The sequence below is a fragment of the Rhipicephalus sanguineus genome, unplaced genomic scaffold (assembly GCF_013339695.2).
Source record: "Rhipicephalus sanguineus isolate Rsan-2018 unplaced genomic scaffold, BIME_Rsan_1.4 Seq215, whole genome shotgun sequence".
NCBI classification, from domain to species: Eukaryota; Metazoa; Arthropoda; class Arachnida; order Ixodida; family Ixodidae; genus Rhipicephalus; species Rhipicephalus sanguineus.
In genome coordinates, this window is record NW_023614786.1 from 161,613 (window position 1) to 186,251 (window position 24,639).

At 45.0% G+C, this 24,639-nt stretch overlaps 1 protein-coding gene across 1 annotated transcript in view; it reads right to left on the minus strand.

Annotated features, from left to right (window-relative positions):
* LOC125756581 (pleckstrin homology-like domain family B member 1) overlaps nucleotides 1–24,639 on the minus strand; it is a 127,340-nt gene that overhangs the window by 70,571 nt on the left and 32,130 nt on the right. Inside the window, exons 11-14 of the mRNA XM_049411468.1 lie at nucleotides 21,989–22,096; nucleotides 20,778–20,888; nucleotides 14,206–14,278; nucleotides 13,220–13,310 (exon numbers count right to left, since the gene is read on the minus strand). Coding sequence (XP_049267425.1) covers nucleotides 13,220–13,310; nucleotides 14,206–14,278; nucleotides 20,778–20,888; nucleotides 21,989–22,096 — 383 coding nt within the window. The remainder of the gene's footprint in view (nucleotides 1–13,219; nucleotides 13,311–14,205; nucleotides 14,279–20,777; nucleotides 20,889–21,988; nucleotides 22,097–24,639) is intronic.

Below are 24,639 nucleotides of genomic sequence, written 5' to 3' on the forward strand. Positions count from 1 at the left end.
ACATAAAAATATCTATGCAGTTTAAGTGAGAAAGTTTCTCTTCTAGTCATTCGAATTAACATTAAAATACAAGTGACATTGTATCCCTATGTATCGACCCCATTGAGTCCCTATGTATCGTCGAAGTGAGTTCGATTGGAACTCAAAATATTGCTCCTATTTCTGTCATTTGAAGGAGACCAGTTGTGATCAGTGCTGTGATATTTTTGTGCATAATAAAGTCTTCTATCAAACTGTTGTGTGCATTCCACAAAATACTTTTATTATAGTGAATTGCAGACTGGAGATCATCTTTTTACAAGTGCTTTACTCTGCAGCAAGGGTTATGCTACCTAATTCACGATGTTTTCTCAAGATAAGGGTAAGTGCCAAGGGCCAAGTGTCTAATTACTCTTGGCCCTTCGGCAAGCGTCATTAGACGCATTTAAAATCAATAATTCACTGTTTCCATAAGTAGTCGCATGACACTACAGCCAGAGTCACCTGACTCCTTTAGCGTCGGTACCGTCAAGAGTCAAACGATTCCCTTTCAAGGGTTGCGTGACGCTTTCGGCAGAAGTCACCCGACTCTCGCAGCAGTAGTCAGGCGATTCTTTAGTGCAGAGTCCCTGCACTCTTGCAAAGAGTCAATGTACGCCCCTACGGCGTGCTGACCCTCGGCGAGAAAAAGAGTCACCGTGCCTCTTCAAAGAGCGTCGTATACGTGGCAAGTCAGAACTCTCCGAAAAGAGTCACGCATACTCTTTTTTTTCTTAGAGTGTGTGGCGGCCGATGTAGGGGAATTACATCACGAGTTCCTCGACACCAAAATTTGATAGTTAAGCGAAAGTTAGTCTACAAGCAGGAAGTGTGACCCGGAACTATTGTAGCCACTCCTGCAATAAGCAGAAGGTTGGCGCACGCACGTGGCGCACCGCGGGGCCGGATTACTCGACAACTCGAAAAGGCGCGGAAGCTTCGCAGGGAGCCATAAGTTTCAAGCCGGAGGCTATCTGCTCGCTTCCACGCAACGTCTGAAGGGGATGTTTGCAAATAAGATCAAATGGCCAAAGAGAAGCACGGTCACGTTACATTTCAAGGCAGCTTTTTAGGCAGCCAAAATGTGTTCTAGACTGGTCACATAGGTGGGCTAGTTGATTCATGAACATTGTGACAGAACAGCGCAAGAAACGGGACAGTAAACATACAGGATAGGGCGCTGACTATCAACTATTCTTTATTGATAAGCAGAGCGTAATAGGAAGGAGAGCAATAAAAAAATTTTAAAAATAATGCACACTCTACCAAATGACTCGGCCGGCCGGCATAACTATCAATTTTGACAAAGATTAACAGTTTACGTGATGCAGTGAAAGAAGATTTCGTGAAATGGCAGTCAAAAGCGAAAAAACGCAAACAGGACTAAGACTTGGCGGTCGGTACAGGTAAAATAGGTTTTTCGAAAGAGGTAATGAAATAATTTGAAAATTCGGGAGACCTCGACCTGCTACTGTGAAAGCTCCATAGAGTTATCACAGCAGTTGTCAAGCCATTAGCGGGCGCTGGTTCAGAACCTACCAATACATTAAAATGAGATTAACGCTTCATCGCAATCCCTACTGCGGAGTTCTACTAATTCGCGGCGTTTAATGACTGAAACAATAGAGAAGTCCAAAAAACCTTGGTAGAGCTACCTGGTGATTTCGGCGGTGTTTGAGAACGCTGCGTGAACATTGCCATAACATATCCTTTAAGACGGAGCAATCTGCAAAATAAGGGAGTTTTGATAAGGGGAGAGGCTTGTGAATAGGTACCCCCCTCCCCTCTCATCGACTTATCGAAAATTTTTCGCGTAATCGCAGCAACGTTATTATATATCGCGCGGGTCTGTGACCCGTACGGACCCTCCACCAATATGGAAATTCTCGGCATTGGTAAATAAGCACGGAAAGTTGAAAACTGACACTTATATTGGTTAAATATTTTCTTTTAATTTACTACAAACTTGTTATCCCAAACGTATCGAGGAAAGCTCAACATTGTTTAACTGTACAGTACCTCCTGTTGAGTAATATTGTCATCCAATTTGATGGGCAGTTTAGCTGCTTTCACATTAGTAGGCAGCAGACCCGACAAAAAGCACCCCCTTCCATTTCTCGTAAGTGCAGTTTCACCGTTATGCTTTGTTAACTCTGGGGTATAAGTACCTGCAGTTACTGCTAAATGTTTTTAGCACCACGCAGATAAAATATAATAATATCAGTCGATAATGTTGAACGAAAGATATAAATCTGCCGGAAAATATCTTTCTAATAGTGATTTTCTTTCCTTGCTCGCTCCGTAGCACTTCTTTATCACTCTAGCCGGTACCGAACAAAATACGACATAATAATAATATCTCCGCAAGCTCGGGATTTCTTAATTCAGAGACCTTCCTCGAACTGTATTGACGTGAACAGCGCGTGTAATACACAAGGACGAAGAACCGACGAGGACTAGCGCTGACTTCCAAATGAAATTTATTAACACAAACATAGAAAAAACGAGAACAAGTAGGCACACGTGATCACCGCTCATTTGAATTGCGCATGACGGCAGGCATGGGAGGGAACCAAGAACCAAAAGAATTAATAAACAAAAACCACGAAACCGCGAAAATAATAATAAATTCATTATTATTATTATTCAATAATAAATTAATAATTTCAGTTGGAAGTCAGCGCTAGTCCTCGTCGTTTCTTCGTCCTTGTGTATTACACGCGTTGTTCACGTCAATATGGAATACCAACTAGCCCGGTCACACACCTTGCTTCCTCGAACGTCAGCGCGCTATTTGCACCTCGAAATGCCGACTCCGAATAAACTGAAGTCCACCACGAGCGAGGACAAAATGAGAAGAACAGTTCGTGACCTCTGCCTCCGCAAACGAAGAAAGCGACCACAGGCCCTAGGCTCATTGCAAGAGTAACCCCCGCTGTTTATATACGACAAAAGATGCGTGAATGAACATAAGAAAGCAAAGCCTTCGAAGAGTTATATTTAACCTCCTGTAAGCAGCTCCGCTGTCAAACGTCAAAGCCTATTGGCTGTGAGGAACGAGGGGGTAACAAAATATCGACGCCTCACAGCTTTTAGCGAAGGCGGTAGGAGAGCGCTATGCGGATTGACCTTACATGGGCACTTCGCTTGGCCTCAACGTCGCGCAGTATTCTATGCTCCCGTTTTAACTTTATAATACAACCGCGAGTTATTCTAATGTACATCAGCAGCTTAAACCAACACGCACACATTCCTGTGACGTCATAACCGCACCACCTAATCGGATAGCATGACCTCACCGACTCCCGATACAAAGCGGCTGCAGTAATCGCTAATTTCATGGGAAAGTGGCCGCTAAGTGGCCAATACATTATATCCGGCATGAGAATAGAGACAGCACTGACGCACGACCACAGCCGGTCACGATCATAACACCGCATCACGGCAGTACGTATAGACCACGTATGCGTACAGAGCGAAGAACACCAATCCAGGCTATTCGTGCATTGAAGTCGGGATCTGCGTTAATGAGCGGCAATTAAAGACACTTGACAAAGTCGATCAAGATTGCGGATGCGTATCAACGGCCGACACGTCACGCCCCTAAAGCGTCACGTGGCGCACTTTCGCAGGCGACTTCCCATGGAATTCGTTCCCTATACGCCAAAGCGTGAGTGCGAACCTGACACGACTCCTGCCCCCCGACACAGCACGCATCCACGCATACAACGCTAAGACGTCAACGACCGAGAACGTTGCCCCCGGCAGGTAAAAGCAGCACGATGGCCGACGAAGTCTCCAGCGTGTTCTCACCTCACCTCGTGAAAACGGTGCAGCCCTAAGTCTATCAGGATTAAAATGTCTAATTCACGAGCGGGTTCACGCGTGGGAAAGGAATTACTGAACTAGTCATATAAGGCGTCGATTAATCAGGCTTACAAGAACAGTTTAGAAAACGTGGTCCTGTTGAAGGCAGTCGCCAGCTACAGCTTGCACGGCGCTGCACCGTTTTAGCTTTCTCCTCCGACGCCAGCCTGATCCCATATTTCAAGGCATGCTCGGCAGGACGGGAGCTGAGCCACTCGCAAACATACACGCACGCACAGACAACTCCGAGTGACGCTACCCTTCAAACTCGGGGTTTCATGGAGAGAAGAAAAAGGAAAACAACATAAAGCGGCGGAAGCCCTTGATTTCGCAAGTCTGCCTGCTTTTTTCTAGCTTCCTTTTTCCACAGAGGAAGCACTCCTCCTCTTCATTATCTTTGGCGCTGTCAGTTGTGACGCGCATATGAGGAGCCCGTCACGGAGCGGGTCCCTCTCATTCGCGTCGGCGGCTTCACTCCTTTTGAACGACTCGGTGCCCAAATCGTCGCTGACGTCCACGCCGGAGTGCCGAGATTAAATTCGTAGTCCGAGAGCGGACGCGCACAGCACCGTGAAAGGCTGATCCTCGTGCGAGCCGAACAGCGCCCGAACTAATGCGCTTCTCCCGCATAAGAGCCCGCGACCGGTGCGCCGTCGCAGTCTTGTAGCTGGCATCACTCCGACTCTCGAGCGATGAAATACAGCTAGCTATAGAAAAATGACGAGACAAAGCATAAGCGAAGGAAGGTCCGGCCTCGAAAGGGCGATGACATCTGAGAAATATTCATATCTTCGCCACCACAAAAGAAGTGCCTGGCATCCAGCACTGTCTAGAAAGATCTAACCAGATACCGATCATTATATATAGCACATGGAGACGTTTCGAAAGCGAACGCAAAACGAAAGGAAGGTTATCGTCGTCTAAACAAGAGGTCCATTAAAGATAATCTGATGTTCGGTGTCACGTGCATACCCATTGTGCTAACCGCGTCATGTCGCTGCAAGTCTGGCCGCTAAAGGAAATGTTGGCTCTGACGTAAGTGTTAAGAGTCAAAATTACGCCGATACGATACGAACTGTAGTTGCCGGAAACGGAAGTACGTGCATTACTCATCGCTAAATTTTCGCGTTTCCATCCGTGAGTTCTGTACATATTGCAGCGAAGAGTGTACACATAACGCGGTTTTAGGTCAATGCTTTTTCTCTTCGCTTTCTGACAATCTGGCTGTTCATTTTTGGGCGCACAAGACGCCTGTAGCTTTGGTAATGAACAAAAAGCGAACGAACAAACGAAAAGAAGTGCGTATGCGCTATCTAGAACAAAAGTGCCTATAGGGCACAAGGTCTAAGAAAAAGCTGAATTGTCGCTTAGCTCGAGATTATGGCTTCTAATTAAATGTTTAAGCCGTTATAGTAGTTCTTTTTTTTTTCTTGCTACCTACACAGATACCCGTTGAATGAAAGAAGGGTCATGTACTAACAGAGCAGGAATTCGCAGAGACCTTCTCTGAGAGTACGCTTCTGCCATATAGATGACATCGTACGAGGAGATCTGCCACGTCCCGTAAGCCAACACCACGCGAAATAATTAAGTGAAAACCAAGCAATGTGGTATGTAGCCTTTCCGGTCATTAATGAATCATACCGGAGACAATCGATGCCACCGTTCGGCAAAGCATCGTAACTTTTGCCGCCAAGTCGCGTGTGCACTGTCGAAGAGATAAGCAGAAGACGTTACGAGCAGTAAACACGGTGCTCCGCCTTTTATTCCGCGTAACACACCCGATTTGATTGTGATCCTGCCTTCCGAACAAAGAGACTACTCGACCAAATACACGTCCTGCGGTGCCTGAATTTCCTTCCGTCCCATCCAATCTATTTCCCCCAGGCGCGGGAAACTTCCGCAGTCCGCAGGAAGCAAAGGCGTTGTCGCAAGCGGAATTGCGGAAGTAGTTTCGAACGAAGCTCTGGACACTTCTCCGTTTGCTCTCGGCTCCGTGTAGCTTATCGTCACCGGCCAGCAGATCGATAAAACGGGAGCTCGGTAGACCAGTGCGGACTCGGCGTGACTCTCATGCCGCGCGCTAGTCAATGAAGCTATCGATGAAGGCAGCATGTAACGATCGGCTGAGTGTGCAGGTTGCGCACTGTTAATTAACCCCTCTATATACGACCGAAAAAGGGGGCAAAGGGTGTTCAACAATTCTTTACTTACTGCAGTGCAAACACTGCGATTTCGAAAGAGGCTAGCCGACAACTTAGTGCACAATACCTATGTTCTGACTGCGCCTGGTGACCTTCGCGACAACGTTGTCCTTCCCCGCAACTGCCTAGTGACATTTCAGGGCGGAGTTACGAAGTTGCCTTTCAGGGGTGTAGCCGGGGGGGGGAGGGGGGGAGGGGGGATAAACTTCCCGCCCCCTGGCTACACCATGCAGCGTTGTCTTTGTGCTCTTGCGCGTCCCGTAAAAATACCACACTCAGTTCAAGCTGGCCCAAATGTTTACTCGTTTCGTCACAATCTTCTCTTGAACATTTTTTATAGATTGCAACCAACGTGGTACTCGTCATTAATATGAAGCATTGCATGTAATGGTTTCCACGATATATCCACTTAAACAACCACTGTCAGTGTCCGAAGGGAACGCACAATCTACGGCAAGTTATCAAGCGCGATTGCGGTATGACAATGTGTGTTATGACGTTTGGCCCTGTCACAAACGAGCGCGTCAATAAAGCGCGCGCGCGGCCGCTTTCAAACGGCAGCGAGATAGCACGCGCCAGCCGCTCGCCCAAGAAGTGTGAACAACGAAAAAACACGTATTAAAAGACGCCGGCGCGGCGTCTTTTAATACTTGTTATTTTGTTTTACTTTAATTTTTGCTTTTTTAATACGACCACCAGCGTTCGCTGGCGCACTAAAAGGACCAACTCTAAATCGTCCGTCCTTTCGTGGTGCGTTTCGGGGAGCCGATACATCCGCCTTGGAATCCGCCCGGCGAGTGCCATCCCATTAACGGGATTAGTGGCAGGCCCCAAAGTGCACTGGGGATCATCTGCAGCGCAACCCATGCAGCTTTCAATCGACACAAAGGCCATTTATCTATCTAACCAACACGAGCACTTGAAAACGGCCACGGAAAGTGTGTTCCTGCTCACGGGGTATGGCGGAAGAGTGCGCAAGAAAGGGACGCGACTTTTGCGAAACGGGTCATGCCGACTTCTCTGAATTATCACAGAATGACCTTACGATTGGACTTCGTCGCCTCACAAGTCTCCCGCCAGAGAAAAAAATACATGTTTAAATCCGTCAAGTACGAGATTATCGCACTTGCTGCGCGTTTTCGTCGCCACGAGCGCACTGGGAGGAAGGATGGGAAGTCAAGGAGGACGATGCGCTAGCCAAAATTACGTCGCTTTGAGAATGTTTTTATTGCTGTCTTTTTCTTTAATGGTATTGGCCATTATTTATGGCTGAGAGGTCCCGACTTCGCGGTGCCGGTGCGTCGTAGCACCCAGGCCGCGGTGCCCACACGAAGCGGCGCGGGATCTCCGAGATCATCCGCCGGTTCATGAAACCATGCCAATACCTGTCGCGTCCGGTTGCTACATATATCTCGGCCCGCTCGCTGCGTAGCTGAGACGACATGCGAAAAAGAGAGCAAGCGATCACGCGCTGTTCTTGACAGCAAATTGGAACTTCACTTCTGCATCCAGTCAACGATATTCGGCTCACATGTTCAGGGGAGCCTTGAATACAGATCGGCAACGTTTTCTATGTTTAAAGGCAGTTCCAGAGGCTCGTAAGTGTGACCCAAGCGCAACGCCACGTAATAATCTGTCACGGAATTTTACGTCGGCTATACAGTTGCTTAACATTCGATTTATGCTTGAAACAGAGCGAAAACTGGCGGGAAAAGTGAGGACAGAGAAATTTCACCAGAAATCACACTCGTCGACTCTTGTAACAAAAATGGCGCCCAAGAGTTGGCGGCCGAGCGCCATTCCATGCAGCCCGTTAACCATAAAACATCTTCTTAGTCCTGTCACCAATCATATGCATGTGAAAGCCAGCTGACGTCCGCACTCCGAGTATCGAGAAACTGGGATCCACCTCAGCCTCGGATCGTACGTCCTGCATGCGGTTACGTAACATCGACGTCGCTAGCGCTTGCAGAGAAAGCCTGCAGACCTTTAAATTTTGATCTAGTCTATATGTGGAGTGTGTGGAGGTAAGGAGCCGGGCGGTATTGTTGACACACGGAAACTTCTGGGCTCTAGAAGACGACGGTGGTGCACCGGGAGCCATCTGCCCTGCCCGCAGAGACTTCAACAGCAGTGCACGGAACAACGAAAGGGCACGGAACATCACGACTCTTATTGCACATGACTTATTGCACATGACTCGCGATTCTGGGAGGAGGGACAGGACTCACTACAAGATAAATGCATATAAAAAAGTGGGGGAGAGAGAACGAGAAAAATAAAGAAGTCCGGTTAATGAAAGCTTGGCTCGTCTTCGCGAGTTTGCAGGAAGTCTCTCGTTTGTCACGGCGAAGGCAGAGAAACTCATAAGAACGTATTAAATACAGGATAAACGGGCGAGTTTTATCAGGGTGATAAGACTGGTCGATACAGTCTCGACTCTCGCTTCTCCCACTTCTTTTCTTCGACTATCTTTTGTAGTACTGCCCTTTTCTTCTTTTTTTTCTCATATTCGCAAGAACAAATACTTATGGTAAACACGAGTGCACTTAATGCAATTGTAACGTGACAGAGCGAGAGCTAATGAAAGATCGGCGTGCGTCTCGAGAGAATGAGAAGATGCGGACGAACGAGTGAAGGGAATGAAAACTATGTGCGGGAGCTAGGGGGACGCAGCTAAGGATTGCGGATGAGGAACTGGCAAATACAGTGAACAAGCCTGAAGAGCAAAGGCACACTTCCGCAAAGCTCGACATACCGGAACACGGTGATTGGATAAAATCGCTCCGCTTCAGCTCGCCGTCTGCCATTATGGGAGGCGTCTCTTTCGTTTATTTGTTCGCTCTACACTACGGCAGGAAAAGAAAAATGGCCAGGACTCATATCAATCCACTCGAAACGTTCCGAAATTCCGTAGAAGTCGAGAGAGGCCAGCCAACAACAACAAGCACGACGTTACGAGAGCAAAATAATAATAATATAATAATAATAATAATACTAATAATAATAATATAATAATAAATAATATAAATATAATAATAATACAGGCGCATGATTTCGTCGTAGCTTCCGAGTGGCTAGTTGCGCACGTGGAGTAGCCCGAGGCAACGCTTGCGGCCGTTAACGCATGCGCGTTCCCCTCCACTATCCGCAAATTCCGTCGGCGACGGCCGCTCGAGGAAAGAGGCGAGTGACGCGGCACGATGCACCCGTCGTCTTTACCCCATCGCGAAACATACGCAGCAACAGCAAAGAAAAAAAAAAAAGAAAGAAAGAAAGAAAGAAAGAAAGAAAAGAAAGAAAGAAGAAAGAAAGAAAGAAGAAAGAAAAAAGAAAAGAAAGAAAGAAAGAAAGAAGGAAGGAAAGAAGAAAGAAAGAAAAAGAAAGAACCAGCGCCCGCTCCACAAGCACCGCGACTCTGCCACACAAATAGCGCTTCTCTGTTCTGCCGCAGATTGCGCCCGCTTTGCGAGAGCTTTCTGCCGATGCAACAAACCCTTCGCTTGAGCTGGAATGCCGGAACTACTTTAATTCCCCATGCAGCCCACCAAAGCAGAGGCATGCTCCAAATCAAATAGAAGCTTATTACCTCGGCTCCGGAAACGAAACCGTGCGGCTCTACTCGAGCGAACGAGCCCCGAACAAATCTCGGCCGGCATTGGACGTCCCTCCTTCAACGTTCTTTCTTTGCTTTCGTTACTTCATAACGCGCGCAACGCTGAGCCTTTTGCGAAAGGCAATCCCGCGAACAATCTTGCCCCGTGCTGGCTTCCGTCCTTCCTGCCTTTCCCATTTCTGCTCCTGCAGCTGGCAGTCCTATATAGGCTGACCAATACGTGAGCCCCGCGTGGCTCTTCCGCGAGGCTGGATGATTCGACATCACCACAGATCTCATTTCGGCAGGAATCCCCGGTCCAATACGGCACGTATACGCTGCCCGCTCACCGATGTCAACAACAAAAAAAAAAAAATCAATGAGCCAAAAATTCACAAGAAAGTGTAATAAAGGGGATACAGTGACAACCACGAGGCGTACCCTGTCTACCCGGGTCACGTGACGTGTCCTCAATTGCTTCAAGTGTATACAATATGAATTGAAGCTGATTGCCAGAACAAAGGCGTAGGTTTAAAGACAGGAAGAGTGGGGAGGGGGGGGGGGGGCGTGTGCGCCGTAACTGGGCATTGAGAGGCACACAGATAAACGAGTCATTTCTGTTACCACATTTCGGAATGTTATTCACGTGCGGTTTATTCACGCCCAATTGTAGCATCGGACGCGCTATCCGAACGTCGCGGATGGACGTGGACATCAACAAACACTCGATTTAATCAACCGGCAAGCCAAACCGCAAGGCGACTGAGTCTTGCAGAAAAGCCAGCTTTTCAGAGACCCAGCAGAAACAAATGGTTGCGCATCGTGGGGAAGCAACGCAACAGGGCCCGTCGTGTGCAGCTGGTTCCGCGTGAGCTCGCGTCGCAGATCGAGCCGGTCTGAAACGTTCCTTTCTAAGCTCGTGGCCACGGCGGCGTGACGTATTACTAGTTCTCGTTATGACCGTAACGGCCTGCTCTTGTTCTCCGTCGTTAAGCAAGGCCCTATGCCAGGGCAGCAAAACACCCTACATCCTATTCTTAACCATAAATTTGGCGAGATCTTAGGAACAATATAATTGAACTGTCAGTACTGATAAGCTCCATCAAACGGTCACAGCTAAATCACTCACAATGATAACTAGTTCAAATGCCTGACTAAATGGAAAAGCTTCCATTAAGTTCAGCTTCAACAAAACACTAGATGAAATCACAAAAGGAAGATAATAGAACATCAGTGAACACATCATACAGACGAAAAGAACTCGAGTTTGCACATCATGTACTTTTGGTCAGTGTACTATGTACACTACTGCTAGTATTTTCAAATAAAGCATGCAAGCAATTGCTGGCCCAGCTTTCTACATTGCTACTGCACTGGAGGAAGCTATGCAGTGAGTGTTGCCTTAACCGCAATTCAGAAATATGACTCAACTTCAAGCTACGACTTGAACGATAATGTCAAGTCAAGACACCTGACGTTATCGCAGTGCCTCTCGCGAATGTACCACTGGAAACCCAATGAGCATCTTGGGCTTGTTCATGTGGGGTGCTACTCCATCAGGACTTGTCCAGTCCAGTTGCAGCTTCAAGTCAAGGTGCACTTCTGAATATCAGGGTTAGGCTTTTATGACACACTACAGGTGGCTTTGCACTTAAAGGGACACTAAAGAGAAGGACAATTTTTCTCATGTTAGTAAATTACTCTTTCACAATCTGCCTTTTCCACTGCCCCAGCTCCTGCCCCTTCCCCTAGCGAAAAGTCGTGAGACTCCTCTTCATCTCGGAGGCCTTCCTTCTGATATCGGTTGTCCCGGCCCTACCAAAACCCTACCAATAGGAAAAGGCAGCAGAGGAGAACGTAAAATGCGGATTTCAAAATCACCATGCTTGTCGTGAGAACACGCTTGGTAAGCGAGAAAACGCAGAAAAATAAAATGTGGGCAGTGATGCCCACCTTGAAATTTTGGCACCAAAGGCACCATGACATCACAGATTTCGATGGCATCTACTAAGTCCTACATAGTTTGCAATGAGTAAAATTGAAGTACACTGTCCTCTGAGGGGGCCATAGACATAGACAGTTTCGGAAAATTTCACTGAACTAATGTCACCGAAATATGAAAAGTACACTTGAAATCTGCGACATCATGTGCAGAGATTTCAGAGCAAATTTTTAAATGACACTTTTTTTAACTCTGACTTTCTCCTCTATTAAAAAAAACTGTGATGGTGAATTAGCTACATTAAATTTCTCAGAGTACAATTTCTCATCTAAACCGATTCACTGTTTCACTTTAGTGTCCCTTCAAAAGCACATCACCCAGAAGTGCATCATGAAGCTTTAAGGTTGCAGAGGCATTGTGTAAATCACATTCAACACAAAAAGAAACGCCAGGCCGCGCGGAAAGTGCAGCAGAGTGACAGCGAAAGCTGGAAGAGCGGCATTTCTAGAGCCCGTTATAAACTCTCTTGTGGCTACTAATACAGTTACATTAGCAACGTACCCACTACGCCACAAATCATAATTTCTGGAAGTTGGGAAGCACCCAGCACAACATTATTCGTTATTCTGCGGAGAAGCGAGGTACCATCTGTAAGGCATTATGTGCAGTTTGTTGATGCGACGGTTGATGACGATGAACAATTATGGTTGAGCCCTTTGTATGGGTTGGAAGCTTTAAACACCCACTAGTTACGTAATTCATATTGTGTGACGCCCGGTCGTTATTTAACTGTCCCACCACGCTTTTAACATATGTTAACCGGAGAAACGTAGAGCGAGAAAGAGAGAGAGAGAGGGAATTAACTTTAGTGAGACCCTGAGGAAATGGATCATGGGAGCCTTATGGGCTTGCTTGGCAACCAACAGAAGTGCACTTGCGAGAAACCCACTATGCTATAAATTATCATAATTTTTGTTAAGAAGGGAAGCAGCCACTATGCAATTTTTCGTCATTCTGCGGAGAACCGTGGTACTCGCGAACCCTGTAAGGCATTATGTACACTTTGTTGATGCTGGGCTGATGACGATGAAGAATTATCGCAGAGGCCTTTGTAATGGGTTGGAAGCATTCAGCAACCCACTCATTGCGCAATTCGCATTGTGTGACGCCCGGTTACAGAATTTGCGTTTCTGCTGACGCCTGGTTGTTATTTTACTCTTCTACCACACTACATACCATATGTTAATGTGGTTCCTTCCCGACATGAAGCCTGTATAGGGTCTTTTTCCACCGCAGTTTCAGCACCGGCATGGCTCTGAGGTAGGACATTGGGCTCCCACACAGAGGCCCAGGTTCAAACCTCGTTCCATCCTGGAAATTTTTTCTTATTTCCTTTTCTTTTTCTTATTTCGTGCGATAGTGGTTACCGACACCGCGGCAGCGGCAGCGGCGGCGGCGGACAACTACGCGCCAAAAACGGCCGTTGAAATGATCTCATAACAGTTTCGCTGTAAAAAGGTACTAAGAGCTTTCCCAGAAAGAAGAACACCTGCAGGTCATCACGACGAGTAAGCCCTTCAAGTGCACAATTACCTTTCGTTGGGAAGATCACTGCTGCTGATGATGCTCGAAGATTCTGACTCGATGCCAGTGAAGCTTGACTCATTGCCACTGAGCCTGTTCACTGTAATGAATATGTAGCTATTTTAGCTCAATGGCTCAGTTTAACCTCAGCATGCACATTCCTTCACAATTACAAATGATGTACTGTATCATCACTCTCTCAAACTGCATTAGGGTGGAAATGACCAACTTCCTTTAATTCTGTTATTCAAGTGTCAAAACTATTGAAGGTCTTGAAATGTACCATGAAGGGGCACTGGAACAACTTAAGGTGCATAAAATGTGTCTGCTAATAAAGGGATGTCTCCTAGAAGAATACCATTTTTTATTCATTTACCATTAAGTCCCGCAGGTCTATATAGGCTTAATTCCGACGTCAGCAGTAACTTCTTTCTCTTCCGAACGCTCAGTCCTTTTTTTCTTGCTTGTGCATTTAAACAATCAACACATAATTGCCCATAAGAACATCCCCGTATTCAATGTGTTCATGTTAGCTCAATTGATCACCCCTGCATACATAAACACCCCCTTAGTTCAAACGTGCATTACTTTGCACTATTCAAGTAATATTTTCCATACGCAAGTTAATACCAGTTTATATGACTTCCATGGCAAGTAGCATCCAAAAGCTTAGGAAAACACAGACCCGAATGAGGTTTACAAGCATAGTGGGAGATATCATAGTCACGGTTGAACTCAATCCTCTAATATGCTATTGTCTCCTGAAGAAGAATCACAACTGTAGCCTGTTTAAAGCAAGGCACTGACTACATGCAAGAGTAAAGCAGACAGTGTCAATGTAGTATCTGTATTTATTCCACATATAAGAATATAAATCCTGGCAGTCAATGATGTGCAAGGCATATCGTTATGAGATAAAAATTTTTATTCAACAAAATTCCTATCCTAAAAGAAAGTGCAAGTCATAGTCAAAGACAGCATAAACAAGCACTCACCTGTGGCATCTGGGACTTGGAGCAGGAGGTTCTGATTCCACGGGCTCTGGCTCCCCATTTTCAGTGTAGAGCCCTGAAATAAAGGAGTTCAAACACAAGGTGATAATTGCTATCAGCTCAACCTGTTTGCATTCTGTGCCCCTTCTTATTTCATCTAAGAGTACCTTAGAATAAGAAGCCTTAGTTCTTACATTATTGAAACCATAGTATATCAGCAATAAAGTCAGCACACCGATATAACATTCTTGCTTAAAGGGACACTGAAGACAAATATGAAGTCGACATATATTGTTAAGATATAATTCCAGAAATGTCACAGCGCAGGTTTTGCGCCATGAAAATGCTTATATTTTTTTTTTCTCTAATCGCGTTTCAAGGGTCCGCATATCCCTAGTGCAATTCAATTCACCTGCCCCTCCTATGACTTCACATACATCATCACTGCCCTTTACTGCCCAACAGGTGGCACTAAGGTTTCTTGCATAAAACATGCCTAAAATGCAAAAGTGGGACCAGGGAGCGACCCGACAGCATCACATGGAAGCGGAATTTTCTCTCACTTAGAGTGAATTTTGTGATCAACCAAAGCCAGCAAAGCACTACCGTAAAATTCCGAGCGAGCACCCCCTTCCCCCCCTTCAGCAAGTCTAAATTACCGCAAAGTGTGGGGGGAGGGGGGAGGCTTTCCAAGAATGGTACCAAAATTAAAGATGGCGGCAGCAAAGCTTTCGAGCCAGAAAAAGAAAATGGAGTGCATGTGGACATGCTCAGAAGTCTTCTCGATCTCATTCGTAGCACGGCACGTTACAACAACTGTTCGCAAACACACGAAACACAATGGCAACGCGATCAAACCACGGGAAGCACGACATGGAAGCCCCTCTGACAATGAGCCAATGCAACAGCTTTAAAGGGGTGGTGCCACCAAATTTTTAGGCCATGAAAAGCCTGCTGTAGGCTTCCTCTGTATATGAGGACACTGAGCATGAAGTGTTGTACCAGCAAATGTTTAGAATATATTTAATTCGCTTCCAAAGTGTGCCAAATGCCCATTCTCACGATCGAGACCCACCCACTGCCAGCACTACTGACACCAAAATCCCTGTGTAGGAAGTGTAACAAAAGTTTTAGTGACGTCAGACCATATTAGAGTGACGTACAATGAGCAGTGACCCACAGCTCCGCTGGACCAGGAAAGCCAAGAGAACATCGGCTGCGAACCTACACATTTTTGTCTCGGCATGTTGCCAAAGTAGCCCAACTTGCTCGCATTTTGCAATGCGCTTTGCATGGTCACGCGAACCTGCGAAGACGACTTTAGAGAACTTTAGCTTGTTCACACACTTCTTTGCTTTAGCATTACGGGTTACCGTCGCCGTAAGCGTGAGACCAGATAGGTAGGGCCACCTGGTGGCACTATGATGAACCAGGCGAGCACACAGTTGTTGTTGCAGAAATCTAATGTATTCTACGTCTCTGCTGCTGTAAATTCTCGGCAGTGGAGTAGTTCCGAATGTGTTGCCTTTTTAAACATTTTTTCGCCACGGTCACTCAGCAAAAACAAGAAGCACACCTATAATTGTCGCTGCATGAAGTGTCACAAGATGTTGGTATCATTGTCCGGTAACCCAGTACTCTGCAAAGATCTCTGCGTATACTGGAGTTCTGAACACGCTAATATTCGCTATTAGAAAATTTTAGCGAGTTTTGAAGGCATCCGCACGGTTGCTTGCACGTGTGCGCGAGAACAGCCAATGCAACTCTGCGTGCATCACAGCTTTGTGAGCCCATGTGTTCAAGCTTCCTACACAGTGACATCACTGTCGAACTCGGCGCCCAGAAACCGAAACCGAAAGTCGTTCATATAAATAAGGCGATATCAAATTACTTGGCAAGAATACATGAATCTTAGAGCTTGTATCATGCTTCCTAGACCAATAAGAAACATTTGCAACAAAGAATGCACAAGCAACAAATTTGATGGCACCACCCCTTTTAGCAACACAGATCTCAGAGGCCTTACTTTTGCTGACTACGCTATCATAGGTACCATCACGGAATACAGATCTCGAAGGCCATGTTTTTGCTCGCAGAACCCTGAAAATCATCCTGGGTGTCTTGCACCAAGTTCGGGGTGTGATCATTATACAGGGAACAATATCAAATTTTAATGACAAATTTCAGGCACAGGCGCTTAGAGGTCAGGCTGCTAAGCAAGATCAGATGGATTCAAGCAGGCCAGTGTTGCATGGATGCAGTGAATGATCGAGGTGCGAAGCGGCGGAGGAGGGGTGGGGGCTTTCTCGGAACAGTGTGACAATTTGAAATTATTAGTGAAATTGGAGGGGGCGCTTGCTCAGGTGGTGGCTCTTGCTCGGTATTTTATGGTACATGGTAACAAAACTAATGAAATGCAAGTGGGCAGGCAGCGAACATTTCAACCACTCACATCCCTCATCGTTATCAAAATATGGGTGCTTTAAACATGACAGCAATGACGTGTTTCCAGCTTTTGCAATCCAATTTCGGCACTTGCATCAACAGAGATGCAACACCTAGGCTAATGACAAAAAGATATTTACTCTAAAAATCAAATAGAAATGCATAGTTAGCATTTCATTCTGGCTTGCAATGAGCTTCAATTATCTTTTTATTATTAGTGGCTGAGCACCAGCAACAGAATTATACTGAGGTGGGGCTACATCATCAAGCTGGTATGTACCAGAAAGCCTCGTTAGAGCCATGTTTAGTGCCATAGCTTTACCTTAATATCTCAATTACTAAAGCACTGTTGTTGCTAATGTTACATTTTGGAGGTTTTCAAGTGTTAATTCAACAGTGTAGCTTAAATAATTAATCACCTTTAGTGTCCCCTTAAAAGGGCCCTGGAACACTTTTTCAGCATGGTCAGAAAACGCTGCCGATCGGTAGTCGAGGCTCCTGAGAACACGCGAGCCAAACATTATAGCTCAGCATGCGGCCTGGAATTTACAATTAATTCTCAAAGTCAGCTAGAAATTGTTCCCTCCGATCTCGACCAATGATGCCACAATCCCAAATGACTGCTCCATAAACCCAAAGGCCACAGTCATTGACTGATTTGAGTATCGTGAGCTCCTTAGTTGAGCTCCATAGTGAGCTCGTGAGCTTCGCGACATGCCTGCACTCATGATCACATTGAAAGTAAGCCACGCTTTAAAAGAAAAAGAAAAGAAAGTGCTCAAGATCATGATGTGCGCTGATGAGCAGATGCATCTTTTTGCCCTCTTGTCACCCCCCCCCTGCGTATCCTTCAGAGCGCGCGCTGGTACAGAAGGAGAGAGAAAGCGCTTGAAGCGTGCGACGAATCCCTGTAACTCCACTCATACTTGACAGACTTTTTTGCGGCAGTTGATTCGTGAGGCAGTAAGCTTTTAATGAAGCCATTCGACAATTACTTGGCAAAGTGTTGCAGGGCCCCTTTTAAGGTGGTTTTAGCTTCACTGTCACAGGGCATTTTAACCCAGGTCAAAAGCCCAGACAAGCTGAAGACAAGTTGATTTGCAGTTACCTTAAGATGTCTAGCTGTATCTTTCAGACATGACCCATGAACATGTGCACATGTTACGCACATGTTTCGGACATGACCCATGCCACTGTGTCAGCGTACACTGGTGCCAGTGTTAATGGCCCTGAATCATACTGCTCTTGTGTGCCTGTTGATACCAGAGGCTGGCCAGACATGCTCATATGTTGCCGATCCCGCACCACCGGCCCATTTTGCCGAGCTTGTCACCATACGTGATGGAGTGGCCGCGCTGCTGGTCTTCAACATGCTAGATGTTCTCAGCTTATCATTTGCATTGGCTCGATGCAAGCAATTCATGATATACACAGAGTATATCAGCCTACATATAACTCTTGGATAGCATTCACCATCTTGCTGCCTCCACAACTGTACGGATATGTATTAATTGGGTACCTCGGGCTGCCTTGTCAGACATAGTCAAAGCTGATTTGGCAACCCACCCAAAGTCATATTGCACCCCCTACCACATTTTCCTGAAGATGATCGAGGGACGGATGCTCTGAAGAAAGCCTCCGATGTACCACACGAGCTCTTACACGTCCGTGTGGGTCAGAGCATAGAGTTTCCTAAAATTACCTAGAGGGGACTCTGGCGCTGCAATCGTTCAGCCACCATGGGAATGATGGGTAGTACACGGATTTGCCTAGTCTTCCTACTTGCGGGCTTCGAACGCACTTGTGGCTTTGTTTACTGCTGTGTTTTGGTTTTCTCTCAGATAAAAGAATGGATCGTGTGAACTTCATGACCAGATATGAATTGGGGAGCCTAAAAAAGTTAAGTGGTGAAGTGGAACTGTTGAACGTTTGCTGAACTTCGTCTTGCGAGAAAGCAGATGCAGGCGACACCCAGCCAAACGGAGCCGAAAGTACGAAGTTTAGACAAATCCGTGTACTAGCCATCATTCCCATGCTGGCTGAAGCACCATGCGTTGCAGCTCCCATAGACACTAGCGCCAGAGTTCCCTCTAGTGTATCTATATGAAACAGGCTTCGTACAGGTTTCAACGGAAAAAATTCAAGGATATTCAAGGAATTTCAAGGGCCTGTCACGTTTTTCAAGGACTAAACGAGGATTTTTTTACTCTAACAATGTTCAAGTTCTGACTAAATTTATCGCACTTATACATATACAGTTGAAACTCAATATAACGAAGTCATCGCCACGCTCAAATTACTTTGTTAAATCGAGAGGTTTGTAAAATCGAGAAAGGGGTTTTTCAGTCCTTCGAAACCTAAAATTCGAACACAGAGCCACCCAAAATCTACTACAGCATTGTTTTTACCGCTAAGCCACGCATGTTCATGTGCAAAGTCTGTTCAGGTGCACCGAACAGTGAGCCTCATATGTGGTCCAGGCGATGAAGGTTAGGCAGACAGTCACGTCACATGATATGCAGGCGGAATGCAAAGACTGGGAGAACAAATGCAGTCATTATGCGAGCAGGGCAAGCAAGAAAGTTATTATTAGCGTTGCATAAATCATGAAACAACAAAATCATACAGTAGTGTTCCTGTGGTAGCATTGAAAGGAACACTAAGCCACCGCCACCCATAGTGCCATCTGGTATGGAACAGCTCGACTGTTGAGTCCACTGTTCCGCTATCGTTGTCAAAATAAAACCAGGCTCGTGACTATGGGTTACAGATGTTTTACGTAATAGCTTCAGTGCCCGCACTTGAAGAAAAAAGCCATCTGTGTAAAACAGTATGCATGTGTGTGTGTGTGTGTGTGTGTGCGTGTGCGTGTGCGTGTGTGTGTTGTGTGTGTGTGGTGTGGTGTGTGTGTGTGTGTGTGTGTGTGTTTGTGTGTGTGTTGGTGTGTGTGTAGCACTGTTCTTTACTAATTTATTTCAGAAAAAACTTCCAAGTAAGTTGCGTTAGTTCGAAGCTTATGAGTACCTGCCGGGGAATGCAAATTTCTTCCTTAGATTGGGAACTACATAAAATCGGGTTTTGTTATATCGAGTTTTAACTGTATTTAATACTGTCGAAAATACTAGCCTTGATTCCATCTAAAGTAGTTCATAACATACAACAAATGTTCAGGACAGGTGCTGAGACTTCTCTAGTATATCAGCAAGCCTTGACATCATTACAGTTTACTAACCACATGCACCGCTCCCTTGACGGGGAAAAAGCAGCATAAATGCAGGATACAAAGTGAAGGCGTAAGGAGGTAAGGAGAGCGAAACCGAGACAAGATGCAGACGGGTGTGGAGTGAAACGAACATTACGCCAAGGCAAACAAAATACTATGCAAACTCACACGGTGCAGTTTCTGAAATAGAAAGTTTGCCGCATCGACGCTAATCTACAACAGAAAGCAGGTCGCACTGTAGACTTTAGATGCACTGGTCCCGAAATTCAAGGGTTTTTAAGGACGGAATACAATTCCAGGACCTTCAAGGGCCTTGAAAATGTGATTTTCAAATTCAAGGATTTTCAAGGTTTTCAAGGACCTGTACGAACCCTGTGAAACTCTATGGGTCAGAGCTCCCTGGTGGTTTAACCCACTGAGAGGAGGTTACGTTGACAAGGCTTCACGTCGGAGTTGCACTTACCCCATCTGTGACCACTCTCTGGGCACAACAGTACCGCGGACCATATGGCGCACTGTGAAGATTTTGTGACGTCCCAATGTGCATGTGACAGTGACACACTTGCTGCGAACTAGGTAGTACAGGCCTGCATTTAACTGTCTTCACCACCTCCGCGCAACAAGCCTCAGGCCTGGCCGGCCAACCAACCTTGATCGCTGGATTCACGGACCATTCTACTACTTTGTAAGACTTCCTAAATGAAGCAAATTTGTATGTGTATTTATGACACTACAGTACTATGCCTAAGCTTCCGAAATTTAGAAAAAAAGAATCAAGCCACTGCATAGAGCTCTTACACCAAAAGTGAAACTTCGTACAATTATGTTCTTTGGGAGAAAGAACATAGCCAGGCTCCTAGAATTCCTGCATTGCACTACACACACTTGGTGAGAGGAATGTGCTTACAATTTCTGTATCAGAAGAGCTGCTGTCATCGCTTGAATCCAAAGAGATGTGCTGGGGGGTGCGAGTAGCATTCCTCAGCTGCTGGTCCAGGAGTTCCAGCCTCCGTTGTTCCTGAGTAAAAAGGCTTTGTCACATTTGCTTTCTGTTTAAAGCTCACCATCCCACATCTCTCATAGAATAAAACATATACTGATACTTCAGCAATCTTGAAGGCCCATTGCATCATAGTACATATGATATTGGTATAACAAGTTCAAGTCACACATGGTGCCCCATTTATATAGTGAAGAACTATATAAATGCTGTTTAACTATTCCTGATGCAGAAGTACAGTCGCGCTCAATATGACTTGCAACACAGGAGCGTGTGGCCTCATGAGTTTAAAGATTTCGCATTCCTTCCACTAGCCCTTATTTCTACAGCTAAACGCTGTTCTCTTACTGTGGGAAGTTCCCAAATAAGAAATAATATTAATTACAAATATGAAGCAAGTTTAAGCCGTGCGCAATCATTAAACTCATGAGGCCACGCACTCCCGTGTTGCAAGTCATATTGAGCGCGACTGTACAGTACAAACTGTGCTATTACGCATCAATAGTGATTGTAGTGCCATTTTACTTTTGTAAGCATCTTTCACTGCTGTCAGAAAGAACAGCACACTCACCAGATACAGGAAAAAGAAAATTTTAAGAACTTGGCATTTTGGGACCTCTTAGGGTACTCTGTTCACGAAGCAAAAGTACAAAAAGCCATTCTTTAATCACTGATGCAATTGCACAAGGCTCTTCCATGAACTTGTGGTATGTTGGCATGTGTCTGGTTTAGTGTGTGATCTGCAAGTTCTGCAATCTGTAAAAAGGGATAAAAAGGGACAACCCAAAAACATGGCCCACGTATTTTTTTTTTTTGTGGAAAAAAGGTCGCGTATTTTCTGGTAATTCCGGTATTTCAGACAATCCTGGCAGTCCCCTTCATGTTCGAATTGTCAGTCAGTGACTGTAGATCCTTCCTTTTTGCCTTACAAAGTCATGCAAAATGCTGGGGGTGTGTCTTATACAAAGGTGTGACTTATGCACCCGGAAATATGGTATATTACTTTATTTCCTTGTTGTAGGACGTTGTGTGCATTAATACAGTATTTCACTCTTGCATCTGTCCTCAGCAACGTCCACAAGAGCCTTAGAAAGAGAGAATCTTAACAGAGGAATTACCTGCTGCAGCTGAGTTTGCACAAGCTTTTTCTCAATCTCAGAACTGGACCGTTCCTGTTCGATTTGCATCTGTACTGTCTGCTGCTCCAAGAGCTCCCGAATTCTCAACTGCGGCAAAAAAAAGAGAAACAGCAGACAAACAAGTTTAGGATACAATACAAATACATGTTCTCACAAAGCTACCAACACATGCATTACTAACATACTGTGATGTGTCAGTAACATCTGACGTGGCTTGAAAATCTACAAGTTGGGACAAGGTTTGATTGGATAACGTATTGCATAACTTCTTACAGGTTATGAAATCTTCAATGCCCTGCTAAATTCATCAACGTCATTTCCCTACTGCCATATTTAATTCCTCACGGTGATATTACAGCTGCAAGCAACACTACCAAGTTTCCAAGAAGCAACAATCCTCTTAATACATCTCACCGAACATATCTGACAATGCACTAAGCAAGGGCAGGTGCACAAAAGCAGTCCCTAATTCTGTTCCTCAGAGCCTATCTTGCACTTGCCCACAGCTTTGATTAGAGCATGCTAGCAACTTTCCTCCTGTTCTCACACTACTTTGGGGCCAAGTGCCTTCGTGAAACTGACATCGAATCTGTGTCCCCTGTATTTCTTTTTTTTGCTTCCCGATTTTCCTGTTGAGTGGCATATTTCTGGTGGCAACTCTGTGTATTGTGTCTTCGACAATATTTCTGGAATTATTCACATTGCACCTGAAAGCAACGGTTCTTAAGTCGTTTCTACTGGTGGACAGTGTGGCTGTGAAAGTATGGCTCCGAAGAAGGGCATGGGACTGTTTTTGGAATGTTTAGCTACTTTTAAGGCCTACATTGGTGGAATACACCATGGACAAAGTCATCAATGCAAGATCTGTCCTCCACATTTGTTCGCACTCCCACTACTGTCACGATGACGAAGAAGACCAACACTGGTTTGACTAGAGACAACAAGGAACACATTGAGTGGCTGCTGCTACTTCTCTTGCCCCATTTTTTAAAGGAATGCTAAAGTGAAACAATATATTAGTTTAGACTGATTAATTATGCTCTGAAAGCTCTAGTGTCGTTAATTTCACACCATAGGCTTATTAATAGATTACAAAAGCAATGTAAAAAAAATCACTCTGAAACTTCCTGCTAAAATCTCCAAGGGTGACGTCTCAAATTTCAATGTGTTTTTTCTTATTTTGGCCACATAGACTGAATTAAATTTCCTGGCTCTTGGTATGTTAGTATCTTGCTCCCTCAGAAGATGATGTACTTCATTTCTACCGATTAGAAACTGCATAGGCCCTAGCAGACGGCGTCAAAATCGATGACATCATGGTGACTGGTGCGAGAACTTCAAGGTGGTGTCGCCACCTGCATTTTCCTTTTGTGCATTTTCTCACTTACTAAGCGTCTTCTCGCAGCAAGCATGGTGTTTTTGTTATCATGAAAGACACAAGTCAAGTCAAGTTTATTTCCAACATAAAGTTGGAGGTCCTTAGGTGAAAAGATGTCGCAGACATCTTGAGAGAGCCCAAAGACCTGTTCAAGAGCAGCAGGTATTTTACAAAAATATCACTTAAATCACTTTACATGCACGTGCCAAAATAAACAGTAATTTGTTCATTTCCATTTTAGTGAACAATATAAACACACAATATAGTACATGCATTACATAAGTCTTGCATGCACTTGCGCAAAGGCAACAAATTTTTATGCAATAGAAAAAAATGTGTATAAAACATGATAACAAAATACAGATGGTGGTGTGTTTAAGTAGTTGCTATATGTTTAACAGCATACTTCGCACATGTTTCTTGGATTTACATTCAGGCAGTTTGAAGTTGATACAAGCTAAAAATTTGTTCAGTACTGTTGGTATCTGGTACTGAAGAAGGCATTCTCTGTAACGTGTCCGGGAAAAGGGAACTGGTCTGGGTTGATTTCGGAGAGTGTATTGGTCGAAGCTGTCAACTGAATGCTGATGAAGTTCGTTTTTCTGAGTATAAAGTGTTAGTTTATATGTGTAACCGTCACTTGCTCTAGTAATATCGTGATTTATAAAGAGCTGAGGAGTACGTAGTTTGCTGGGAAGCCCATAAACGTTTTCAAATATTCTAAGAACTTTTTACTGTAATACCTCCAGTCTGTTAAGGTTCTGAGCAGACATTTTTGCCCATACTAGTGTGCAGTAAGACAACTGGTATATAGCCTTTTTAAGCCATAATGGTACAAGGTCTGATAGCTTATACATGCAGCCTACAGTTTTGCCTAATACGGAGACCAGCTTTGATACATCGGCATTCCACAACATGTTTCCTCGAACCACACTCCTAGGAATTTCTGCGTCTTAACGCATTCTAACGTGGTGGCCTGGAAGGAGAATTTCAGATTATTGCATGGCTTATTAGTAGGCCAAAATATAACATATTTTGTTTTACTTGCATTTAACTCAAGCTTGTTTTCATGGAGCCACAGTTTCAGATGCCTTAACTAATTTGTCACAGTAACTTGAAGATTGGTCATTGATTCAGCACCAAAAAAGACATTTCCTGTCATCTGCGTACATGACTATTTTTTCTGTGTAAGGGACATTACATATATCATCAATATGAAGTATAAATAACAAGGGTCCTTGTGGAAAGCCTT